This window comes from Podarcis liolepis, assembly GCF_965112155.1.
Source record: "Podarcis liolepis genome assembly, chromosome: 6".
NCBI classification, from domain to species: Eukaryota; Metazoa; Chordata; class Lepidosauria; order Squamata; family Lacertidae; genus Podarcis; species Podarcis liolepis.
The window spans coordinates 13727026-13740066 of NC_139559.1; the positions used below are offsets into that span (position 1 = coordinate 13727026).

The 13041-nt window shown below is 42.3% G+C and overlaps 2 protein-coding genes across 13 annotated transcripts in view; both read right to left on the minus strand.

Moving 5' to 3' along the window:
- Positions 1–12902, minus strand: part of ZNF831 (zinc finger protein 831) — a 47403-nt gene extending 34501 nt beyond the window's left edge. For 3 of the 12 annotated variants that reach the window (XM_083507318.1, XM_083507323.1, XM_083507320.1), the window contains exon 1: positions 1690–3248. In XM_083507318.1, the coding sequence (XP_083363444.1) occupies positions 1690–1719 (30 nt within the window). In that variant the 5' untranslated portion in view covers positions 1720–3248. Of the gene's footprint in view, positions 1–1689; positions 3249–4961; positions 5706–12769 lie in introns of those variants that run through there. The other 9 variants (XM_083507308.1, XM_083507313.1, XM_083507311.1 and 6 more) reach the window with 8 other exon arrangements.
- The window catches only part of EDN3 (endothelin 3), a 527748-nt gene that overhangs the window by 117054 nt on the left and 397653 nt on the right, over positions 1–13041 (minus strand). The window lies entirely within an intron of this gene.

Sequence of the window (13041 nt, forward strand, 5' to 3'; positions counted from 1 at the left end):
CTCTTCTGAAGGCTGGCGGGGGCAAAAGTCTTTGCTCCCCCCGCCTGCCTTCAAAAGCTGTCCGGCCAAGGCTTCGCGGACCTCTGCCGGCATCCCGAAGCCTGCGCGCGCTGACATTAGCGCGCCCAGGCTTCGCGGAGCGCTCCGCCAGCAGCGGCAGCGCTGCCGCTGCTGACGGAGACTCGCCCGCATCCCGAAGCCTGGGCGCGCTCACATTAGCGCGCCCAGGCTTCGCGGAGCGCTCCGCCAGCAGCGGCAGCGTTGCCGCTGCTGGCGGAGACTCGCCTGCATCCCGAAGCCTGTGCGCGCTGACATTAGCGCGCCCAGGCTTCGCGGAGCGCTCCGCCAGCAGCGGCAGCGCTGCCGCTGCTGGCGGAGACTCGCCCGCATCCCGAAGCCTGCGCGCGCTGACATTAGCGCGCCCAGGCTTCGCGGAGCGCTCCGCCAGCAGCGGCAGCGTTGCCGCTGCTGGCGGAGACTCGCCCGCATCCCGAAGCCTGCGCGCGCTGACATTAGCGCGCCCAGGCTTCGCGGAGCGCTCCGCCAGCAGCGGCAGCGCTGCCGCTGCTGGCGGAGACTCGCCCGCATCCCGAAGCCTGGGCGCGCTGACATTAGCGCGCCCAGGCTTCGCGGAGCGCTCCGCCAGCAGCGGCAGCGTTGCCGCTGCTGGCGGAGACTCGCCTGCATCCCGAAGCCTGGGCGCGCTGACATTAGCGCGCCCAGGCTTCGCGGAGCGCTCCGCCAGCAGCGGCAGCGCTGCCGCTGCTGGCGGAGACTCGCCCGCATCCCGAAGCCTGCGCACGCTGACATTAGCGCGCCCAGGCTTCGCGGAGCGCTCCGCCAGCAGCGGCAGCGTTGCCGCTGCTGGCGGAGACTCGCCCGCATCCCGAAGCCTGCACGCGCTGACATTAGCGCGCCCAGGCTTCGCGGAGCGCTCCGCCAGCAGCGGCAGCGCCGCCGCTGCTGGCGGAGACTCGCCCGCATGCCGAAGCCTGCGCGCGCTCACATTAGCGCGCCCAGGCTTCGCGGAGCGCCCCGCCAGCAGCGGCAGCGCTGCCGCTGCTGGCGGAGACTTGCCGGCATGCCTCTCCTGCCTTCAAAAGCTGTCCGGGATAGCGGGAAGCGCTTCCCTGCTATCCCGGACTGCTTTTAAAATGCTGGCGCTGGGGAGCAAAGCCTTTCGGCCCCCGCCAGCCTTCCTGGACCTCTTCTGAAGGCCGGGGGGGGAAAGGCTTTGCTCCCCACCGCTAGCATTTAAAAGAGGTCCCCGGAGATTTCCCTATGGGCTTTCGTCTTGCGAAGCAAGCCCATAGGGAAATTCGTTTTGCGAAGCGCCTCCAAAACGGAAAACCCTTTCGTCTAGCGGGTTTTCCGTCTTGCGAGCCGTTCGTCTTGCGGGGTACCACTGTATATGAACTGTTCCTCTCAAATCAGTCAACAGTCAGACAGCCCCATTCTGCACTAACAGAAACGTCCAAACTGTTTTCCAAGGCAGCCCCATATAAAGAACGTTGCACTAATCCAATCTTGGTTAGTAGACTGTACCGCAGTTATCATTGTAGCCCAGTTATCCCTGTCCAGATAGGGTCATAGTTGGGCCACCAGCCTAAGCTTATGGCACTCTACCACTGAGGTTACCTGGGTCTCAAGTGACAGCAATGGATCGAGGTGAACCCTCAAACTACAAACCTGATCCTTCAGAGGGAGTATGATCCCCATCTAGAGCAGGCAACACAACATTCAGCTGGAGAAAGGAAAGTTAATTTAAAGTTAGCAGGAAAGTCAAACCCACCCAGGAGCATCTTGTGTGCACCTAAAAGCATACAAAGTCAAAACATCTAAACTGACATCAGTTAAATTCATAGATAACACTTTGTTTCATAGTGAAAACAGTCATTAGTACAGCAGGTACATTCATGAGTTGCCTACTGTTTCACTTATATCCCTATGGTAAAGACAGGAAGCTAATTGTTCCTCAGCAACTATACTGCATTTCAAAAAAGGATCACATGTGCACACGTTCCTTGCTATGGTAACAGCACCTGCACAACAGCCTACTGTGACTAATTCCTTCCGGATGACTTCTCTTATCACATCTGCAAATCTTTTTTTCTGCATGTAGCCATTTACAGCACACAGACTTTTCATGGCAGCTAGAGTACTGTAACTCAAGAGCAAGCACAGTAATTCTGTGCTTCCTATATCACTCACCTTGCTGCGCTCACCGAGCTCTTCTTTCCACTGAGGTTTACATTTTTAATTCACAAAAATTCAACAAACAGCAAAGCAGCCTGCAACACAATTTTTAATTACTACATATTTTTCAGTATTTTAAAACTTAAAAACTGAGACAAGGTTGAAAAGGTGATGTATACATTTTAAATAATTGCCAGTTCCATATTAATAGTGTGTGAAGAATACTGCACAAGACACAAAACTGGCACAATTCCTGCTCAGATGGCCTATACTTGCTTCATTCACAGTAAGTCACAATAAGTCACAGGGCATTTAAAATAATGGTTTAATCATGAAAGTGCCTCCCTCCTGCCACATAGGTTCACATTGCTCCAACAAGTCATGATTGGACTGGGTTCATTTGTTCCCAACAATCCATGAGGTCAGAAAAAACTGAAATTAAAAGAATACAATTTTGTACCTACCCACACATCTGTTTCACTTACTTCAATTGGGCTTTTAGTGCACATCCGCTAGTGGAGAACTGTGTATAAGTAAGAGAAAGATGATAGGAGAGGCTAAAATGAACTGAACAAAAATTATGATTAGTTGCTGCAAATTTAGGAAGTAGCTGCTTATAGACTAAGATGTCAGTTTTAGTAGCATGGATGGAAAGGGTCTGGGAGTAGAAAGAATATGGGTTTGCACTGAGAATGGAATGGACTGACAAGAGTCTGACTTATGATTATTTCTACATATAATGTGCAAAAAGGAAAACTTACCTGAAGTTCACCAAATTATGGTCAAATCTGGCCAGGATCTTGCATTCTCATTTGCTTTCTTGAAGCCCCATCCAGATGCCAAAGAGTTTAGAACTACTCTTCTCATAATATTTTCCCACACTCTTTACTTGCTATCTCAAGCGAGGCAAGAAGCCATCCCAACCCACACTATCTATGAGTGCTGCATCCTTCAACCTCAGTTTTTATGCATGTCTGTTTTTCTCAGTTGTCAGGGAAACACTACAATTTCTATTGTTGCAGCTTAGCATCTAGATCAGTATTACTACAGACAAAATGTACAACTTGCTGTTGAAATGGAATACACAAGATGAAACAGTGAAATCAGCTATGATAAAGTGGGCACAAGATATTGGCCATAACATTATGTTTGCTGACTGGGAGCAGTTGTGGACCACCGGTATGAAATTTACGGCATGTAATGCCTTAAAGGAAAATATTAAGAAAATGATTTATAGGTGGTACATGACCCCAGTCAAGCTTGCAAAAATATACCACTTGTCTGATAATAAATGTTGGAAATGTAAAGAAACTGAAGGTACTTTCTTTCACCTTTGGTGGACGTGCCCAAAGATTAAGGACTTCTGGGAAATGATATATAATGAAATGAAAAAGGTACTTAAATGTACCTTCCCTAAGAAACCAGAGGCCTTTCTCTTGGGCATTGTCGGCCAATTGGTGTCAAAGAAAGATAGAACATTTTTTATGTATGCTACAACAGCAGCAAGAATACTCATAGCAAAGTATTGGAAGACACAAGATCTACCCACTCTGGAAGAATGGCAGATGAAGGTGATAGACTACATGGGACTGGCAGAAATGACTGGCAGAATCCGAGACCAGAGGAAAGAGACGGCGGAAGAAATTGGAAGAAATTTAAAATCTATCTTAAGAGATATTGTAAAATTAATGAGTGTTAAAATGTTATGATTATAGAAAGTAAGTGGATTACAGCTGTAAAGATTAAGTTAAAAGAAAAGAAAAGAATACAACTAGATAAAACCAAGGATGAGGATTTGCTGAATTAAATTTGAAATTGGAATGCAGAAAGGGGAGGTATGAGGAGGTCGGTGAAGTAAGTTTTAAGAAAATAGGGTTTTGAAAGTATACTTGTTTGTTTTTGTGTTTGTTTGTTCGTAGTGAGTATGTTTATATAATTTGTGAAAATTCAATAAATATTATTATAAAAAACAAAATGGTTTAGAAATATAAAGGCAACTCATTTAATTTCACTGTTTGCCTAGAGGCCAGGAATCATTCTAACATCTATGCAATCTTCTTCCATTATTAAAGAGTTGAAAGAGCTTGTGTTCACAGAAAATTTGTTTGAATGTTTCAGTTTATATGAAGCTTTTATTTTTTTACATATAAGCAATGCTGTCTATTTTAAGCCTGTAATTTAATCCAAATAATACATATGAAAGATGTTACCATGAAACTACCTTTTCCAAAAGCAAACATATATACATTTCAGAAAGCAGATTCATTTTATTTAATAAGTAAAAATTAAGTCAAGAGCTGTCTCATGCTGCATACTGCTAACCAAGGTGATGTATCATACAGTCATAATAATCTGACTCAGTATCAGGGAATTTTGGAAGGTTCACTATTACAAATTCCTCCTCCTCTTTCTCCTAACTCTTGTTTGGTGATACTCTCCCTCCTTTCCTGCTTTGAAACAAACCCCAGCTTACCACTGCACCCAAACCAACAAGCCATGATTTGTTCTTGATCAGAAGCCATGGTAAAACCCTGAAGTCTAAGATAAATAATAATAATAATAATAATAATAATAATAATAATAATAATAATAATAATATAATTTATTTGTACCCTGCCCATCTGGCTGGGTTTCCCCAGCCACTCTGGGCAACACACATTCTCCCCAACCTAACCCCACGCTTCCAGACTGAGAAGGCTTGAGTGGGCTAATTCTTTCTCCTCTCCTCTCCTCTCCCCAACCCCAACCCCTTCAACATTCTGTACCTCTTGAAACCATCTTATTTTGGGGTGGCCCCATTTGACTTCCATGCCGATAGCAAATCCAGGTCAGAAAGGCCCATTATATCTGAAAACAGAAAACATCTGCATTTTGAAATCCATTTTTAAATATAAAATTCAAGTTGCATTGTATACATTCACAGAAATACATTCACAGAAATACATATGGGAATCCCCCAAAGCACAGAAGTGTATGGTGTCATGAACAAAGATGCTTGTGCCTCACTGACTGAAAGTAGCAAGAAATTAAGATACTTCCCAATAGACTGTAAACCAAATGTACACTTACTCAAATTTACCGTAACTAGGAAAGTCTAAAAATGTGTTGTTTTCATCTCTGAAACTGGGAGCCAGGTCTCCCAATAACAGAAGCCAGCAAAGCGAGCCAAAGCACAGATGGGAGACAATATTGGCCTGTAGGAGTTTCACCTTCATATACTTCAAGCGGCCTCTGGGCCAATTCAAAATATGCAAATGTATGCTTCACTTCCTAAACTGTACAATTGAGGTTGCTGGTTTGAGAATCATATGTTTGAATGATCCATCAAGAAGAAATTCCCCAAACACAGAAAACTAGATGATCAGGAAGGAAGGAAGGAAGGAAGAAGGTTCAACTGCTTTTCACTTGTGTAAAAGCTTCCTTCACAGGATGAGATTTTTTTACACATTCAAACACTGACAGAAGTGGAACAGCCAGCAGCAATGAATATTATTTCTGCATATTTAGAATCATAGAATCATATAGGAACATAGGAAGCTGCCTTCTAACACTGCCAGACAAGTTATCTGTCCAGTCCAGCTCCATTTTACTCTATTCAGTGGCAGAACTTCATGCTCCGGCACTGGGGGGTGGAGAGCAGGTGGGGATGGGGCTGGCGCGCATCCTGGGGGCGTGGTGTGCTGTTTGCGTGGGCTGGGGGGCAGCTGCAATGGCACCTTGCTGGGATTGCGCTGCCAGGGACAGTGCGCTCCCCCCACACTCCTCTTCCTCCGCCAGTGACTATTCTGACCAGAAGTAGATCGCCAGGGTCTCAGGTAGTGCTTTGCATTACCTATTGCCTAATCCTCAAATGGAGAGATGCCAGGGTTTGAACCTGAAATCTTCTGTTCACAAAGCATGTAGTGAGTGATGGTCCCTCCCTGGTTCTTAATTTGAGGAGGAGGATTTGCAGTCAGCCAGGAACATACATATGCTTGAAGCATACAAGCTATATTATTATAACTATATATATAATCAGATGAAATGTGAAACAACAAACCCTTGTAAGGATACCTATATACACACAATTGTACAGTATCTCAGTACTCAAGCATACACAATTTTCCAGGCTTGTATATGACCATATTGTAAAAATTCTGTCACTTTTTTAGCTTTCATGTAGTTATCAGTTGTCACAGTAACACTAAGATTCTCCCTTTTGCACTCTAATGTCTAGAACTATGTTTCCATAGTTACAGAGAAACCTTAGTAATCCGGCTGAGATTTATAACAGCATTTATTTTAACTTATCACTACCAGCAATAGCTATGGTATGTTTTACAAAAGATGTAATCAACAGCTTGGGGGCAGCTGATAGCACTAGCTAAAGAATGAGGAAAGGGCAATCTCGCCTCCTCTGTTAAAGCATTGCACAGCTGAAAATTTATAATATTATCCATTAGAAGAACCCTGCAGGATTTGATACGTGACTCAGCTAATTATCCCATAAAGAGAGCCCTGCAAGATCAGATCAAAGGTCTACCTAGCCCAGTGGGAATTATTTTTGAAAGGTATGTATAGGGTTACACTGTTCAACATCATTTAAAAGACGGTACTGTACACAAGGTACATAAACTCCTAAAGAATCTGGCAATCCATGATAACTTCACAAGTGGCAGGGAGCGGTCCCCCAACAGCAGCACTACAAGCTGCTGCAAAATGGAGGAACTACGACTCAATGCACTTCTCAGTACAACAAGGTGCATTATGTCTCCTTGTTCACTCAGCTGTAGACTGAAACAAGAACTGATACCTGCATGGTATTTCTCTATGTGTCACCCAGCTGTACTTTGTGAAAGCATGTCCATACTAAAGAAGATTTACAGTTGTTCATGTATTTTATTCTGCTTGTTGCTTTCAGGTCTTAAAATGTACATGGCTCAGGTATTTTATATATTGAGCAGTATAGAAATTCATACAAATAAATAAACCAACCCCAATACAACGCTCTCACACTTACCATGGCATATATACTTAGAGAAAGTGAGATCAAGAAACAACAGTGTCTTATGTCTGAAGTATTGGCATAAGAAGATGAGGCCTTTTAGCAGGGACTTTGAAGAACTTAACAGAGATTTATAACGTGCCAAAAATGAGTTATCTTTGTCAGCCAAATGATCAGAAATAGTTTCAGGACAAAGAAAGTATTCATTTGTACAATACAGTGGTACCTCAGGTTACGAACTTAATTCGTTCCGGAAGTCCGTTCTTAACCCAAAACTATTCTTAACCCGAGGTGCGCTTTTGCTAATGGGGCCTCCTGCTGCCGCCACACTGCCAGCGTGCAATTTCCGTTCTCATCCTGGGGCAAAGTTCTCAACCCGAGGTACTACTTCTGGGTTAGCGGAGTTTGTAACCCGAAGCGTTTGTAACCTGAGGTACCACTGTATATAATTAACTTACAAAATCCATTACTATGAATCATTTAGATACCTTAAAAAAGGATCAGAATAATTTGTACAGGACAAGTTTATGTTATTAATAGGTAGCTGTTCAAAAGCAGTACACATCCAATTAGTAAGAAGTTTAAGAAGTTATTTGGCTGGGGTAGTCACACAAAACATGGGTTGACAGCACAAAACTATGGCATCAGTTTTGGGGGAATCCTGAATTTTGGGGTCACAAGTTAATGAAGCCCTAAGGAGGCGGCAGAAAGAGACTCTGTTGCGAATATGACAAGGGCAGAACTTACAAGTCTATTAGCAAATCAACAGGAGACACTTAAGGATTTAATTAAGACCCTGCTGTGCCCTATGGAGGAGCTATTTCAGGGATTTAACACCAAGCTTGAAGCTCTGACAGAATCTACAACAATGACAAAATTACAAGCACATGATGAAAAATTTACCCGTCTTCACAGCTGAAGATATGGAAATGAGAAATAGACTAACGGATTTGAAGAATAGTTCTAGAAGATATAATCTTTGTTTTTATTTTTTTTAAGGGTAAGCTAAAAAGGGGGGCTCCACACAATTTATTGTTTCATAGCTAACAACAATACTCCCCGATTTGAAACTATATATGGCTGATTTGGAGTGTTTCTATAGACTGCATTGCTCCAAACCATGAGACAAAAACTGCAAACTAAATGGGAGCAATTCAAATAGCCAGACTACTCTGCCACCAATTGCAAGCTCCTCTATCCAACCCAACTATAAAAAAAACACACAGCAACTAGCCCCTTTTGAGAAACACCTCCCAACCACAGGACAATACAGAGGGAGAGTTTCTGCAATCCATAAAATACTACTCCAAGACACTGTACATTTCCCCAACACAATTAATTAAAGAACAATGGGAACCAGATTTAGGTCAAGAAATAGATTCAACCCAATGGTCCATCACACTGTCAAAATCACCCCTTAACTCAATTTTGCCAGCAAAAAGGAGCTCACACTACAACTCAACTATAGATGATATTTAACTATAGATTATATTTAAATCACTCAGTAAAACATAGGAGTAATTTACAGGTCCACCTTCTCCTGTACCATTCTGCACCCACCCTCAACTGGTTCTTCAGCATGCATTTGTCACCTATACAACGTGTATACATTTGACAAGCAATGCTCACCTTTTGTGGTTTCCAGTCATTTATTTCTTCCCCGAATCCCATTTGCAGCCTCAATGTAGCATACAGGTGTCTTGCTGGCCATAACATTTATATCATGGCATGCATGTGGGTTCACTATGCTGGGAGCATCCAGCATATGCAAAGAACTGCTTGGGGCTATGATGCTTCCTTAGCAGGCTTACACAGCAAGGGTAACCAATATGGTTGACTAAAACTTTCATTATCTCTGCTCATTGGCTATGCTGGCTGGGGCTAATGTGAGTTGGAAATGCAACAACGTAAATCAACTTAAATGTAAGAAATTTGGGTAACATAGTACTAACAAGTCTAGTAAGACTCAGTGGCAGCTACGTTGGTGTATTTGTTATATTGACAGCAGCAGAAATACACTTGTGTAAATTGGTAATTGACTCACTCCATTAATAAAATCTTAAAATAATTTTAAATAGGAGAATTACATTATGCATAATGCTCAAGGCAAGTATTATACCATCAGCTTTGAAATAGTTGGGTATAGTTAAAGTATGAAAAATCTCAGAAAGATAAACATTTCTGGAAGTTCAGTCAGAGCGCACCATAAATATGTACAAAAATGCAATGGATTACTCATCAGCACATAGTCAGTTATACAAGAACACTAGTTAAGATTGACTTTCACAAAAGTTTATGTCTGTCACCACGGAAACCAATTCTGCATTACTATTTAGCACCCTCTAGTGTGTGGTTGTTATGTGGCATATTTCTTTTATCAGTAAGAAATCAATTAGGTAATCTGCATACCGTAACAATATTTGGAAAAAGGAACGGGTCATGAGAAGAAAAAAGAAGCCATATCAAGAGATTATTAATGCTTGATGGTTTCATACAAAATACATGTATCTGGAAGACACGGTACACTGACTTGCATCACAGCATGTTAGCAGCTCCTGCATATACAGTGGTGCCCCGCAAGACGAATGCCTCGCAAGATGGAAAACTCGCTAGACGAAAGGGTTTTCCGTTTTTTGAGCTGCTTCGCAAGACGAATTTCCCTATGGGCTTGTTTCGCAAGACGAAAAACGAAAACGTCTTGCAAGTTTGTTTCCTTTTTCTTAACACCGTTAATACAGTTGCGACTTGTGGTAGCCTTTTTTGAGGTTTTTGAAGACTTTGGTGATTTTTGAAGCTTTTCCAAAACTTCTTTTAAACTTTTAAAACTTTTTTGGGGGGTTTTTTGGATTTTGGGTTGGGGTGTTTGGAATTCAAGGACTTGGTGTTGGGGAGGGGTTTGCAAGAATCTGGAAGCTTGTGTGTTTTTTCTGCATTTTTATGATTTTCTGTGACCATTGGGCCACTCTGCTGTTTTTTTAAAAAAAATCTGGATTTGAATTTCTGTGTGGTGGGTGGCTGGGGGAACAGTTGAGGAGGGGTTTGCAAGAATCTGGAAGCTTGTGTGTTTTTTTCTGCATTTTTATGATTTTCTGTGACCATTGGGCCACTCTGCTGTTTTTTTAAAAAAATTCTGGATTTGAATTTCTGTGTGGTGGGTGGCTGGGGGAACAGTTGAGGAGGGGGTTCTTCAGCAAGAAGCAAAGAGTGGAAGAGGAACCTTCTTCGAGTTGTCCCCCAGAGTCTTAGAAAATGTACTGTACACTTTGTTGATTTTTAAATGTTTTTCTGTCATGTTTAGAAACTTAATTTACTGTTCCTTCAATTTTTGAAATGCTTTTTACAGTATGTGTGACTTTAAAGAGCACTTAATAAACTCTTGTTGTACCAAATTTGGCTCTGTTTGGCCTTTTTTGACCATAGGAACGCATTAATTGAATTTCAATGCATTCCTATGGGATTTCGTGCTTCGCAAGACGAAAAATTCGCTAGACGAAAAAACTCGCGGAACGAATTAATTTCGTCTTGCGAGGCACCACTGTAGATATAAGCCCATGTATATTTTTAAAGATGAAAACCTAACACCAAGAATGTTCAGATAGAGCAAAAATTAGTAGTTAAATAACAAGACTCAAGATTTAATATAAAGTAAAAATCTAGTTATCCCCAGAAGTTTAAATTAAAGCTCATGATACCCTGTTGGATAATGCAAATATCATTTGAATTAGACAAATAAAACAAATCCACCTTTCGTTACTTCTTTACAAGTTATATATTGTTTCTTATAAAAAGCTATACATTAAACAAGAGAGACAAGCAGCATGGTAGCCAAAGGGACTATATGGTTCCCATCACCTACCCACACTTTCAGTTCTTCCATATTTTCAAATTTATGAATGATGGTCCTTTAGTGAAGAATGCTGACAAGTCTTGTATATCTATTGTTCTGAAGTCAGCATTATTGTACACATCACTTTTTTCTGACTTAAACACAACAGATAATTATTTAAAGTACAAATATACCCAGACACTTGAGATCACAGTTAAATAAATCATAACTGTATGTGAAGAACAGCATCAAAGTAACAGAACCTGTTAACAGCTATTTTGCAAAGTTAGTCCATTTCCAGCAAGCATCACTTATGCAGAGGCTTGGATTAGACAGATACTTGAACATTTACACCACTGAATTAAAAACTAATTGTTTTCATTTTAAATCAAAACAATTGTGTGTGAAGAGTTTTAGCTATTTTGGTTCTTATAACCCCGAACATGTAAGCCATTATTTAGAAAAAATTATACTGCTATGAACATTATTTTTACAGATTGCTGACAAGTTATTAGGCATTATTTTGAAAGGTGGGATCTAATACTAAACTGTGGGACAGGATAACTAGGGCTTCTTTACAAAACAACTGCGGAAATCAGTGTCTGTCTCTTTCTTACAAACTGGAAAAGGCTCCCAACCATCATGAGATTTCAGCCAAGGCTTGGAACAAGCTCTGTTTAAGGCCTTGTCCAGCATAACACACTCATTTTAATCAGCAGGCAGTGCAACCCACCTGTCCGCCTTCAATAGCATAGGAATATCACAGGCAGCAACTGCTCATCCTTTAGGTCATTGCATTAATAACCGGAGGTTTGGAATAATGCTAATTGATAATGCCTATCATCCTTCATGAATTTGTCTAATTCCCTTTTCAAGTCACCTAAATCAGTGGGTCTAATCAATGCTTGGATGAAGGTTCGTCCTAGTGTATCATCCTACACTGCCTTCAGTTATACTTAAGAGTGATAGGATACAAGTGTTATAAATAAGGCTTGTGGAAGTGAATACATTCAGTTTATATGCTAAATACAAAATGTAATATTTAAGAAAACAAATGAAGCCCATCCCACTTCTGAGGAAAAATGCAGATTACAAAAGCACTTTTTAAAAATCTACGGTTGATAAGTGGTATTTAAAGCCATGTGCATCTCAAACTTGATTAGAAACTGCTGCCAAATTTGGTACTGGGGACAGGACAGGTGAAAGCATGTTCAGCAATGAGATACCCCCTGGGTCTTCTGCAGATATACTGCACCAAGATAAAACTCAATTCTATTTTATTGTGGTTTTAGCCTTCTGTATGTTTTAAAATTACAGTTGTACAAATTTTAGAGGTCATGTTATTGTTTTGCTATCTTTTTCTGTAAACAGCTTTGATATTTTTTTCTACAATCAAACTGGTATAGAAACTTTATTAAAACTTCTTATGACGAAATATTCTAGAACTCTTTAGGAGGTAGCGTGGTCCAAGTGGAAAAAAGCAGGACACTTAATAGCCTGTTTAAAATAAAAAATTAAAAAGGCGATTTCAGCAGAGGTACCTTGCACTGACAGCCTCTGGCGTGAGCAACCCATCCTTCCCTGCAGATGTCAAACAGGGTCCAAATGGCCCACCCTCGTCACAGCTCAAGCCCCGCCCACAGCATCCAGGCGAGGTCAGGACCATTTCCAATTTGGGGGTGGGGGTGAGGATCCGAGAAGCGCTGTCAGAGCGGGAAACCCAGGTCAACCCCTGCCACGGATCAAGTGTTTTGACTGCCTACCTGCCATGAAGGTTTCTCGAAGAAAACACGGGGCGAAGGAGGAAGGGGGCGGCCCTGACCACCTCACTGTGTTACATTACCCCCACCCAAACATAAACTGGCGAAAAGACAGAGCAGTCGCTGACATGGTACGGTCCACCCTCTGTGAGGTGAGGAGGCGTCGCGAGGAGCCAGTCAGCCTCCCCTCCGTCGAGGCAGAAAGGCGCCAAAAGATGGCGGCGGGCGGCTGAGCGCCGACGACCTCCTGCAGCGCCTGCGCAGTGGGCACCGTC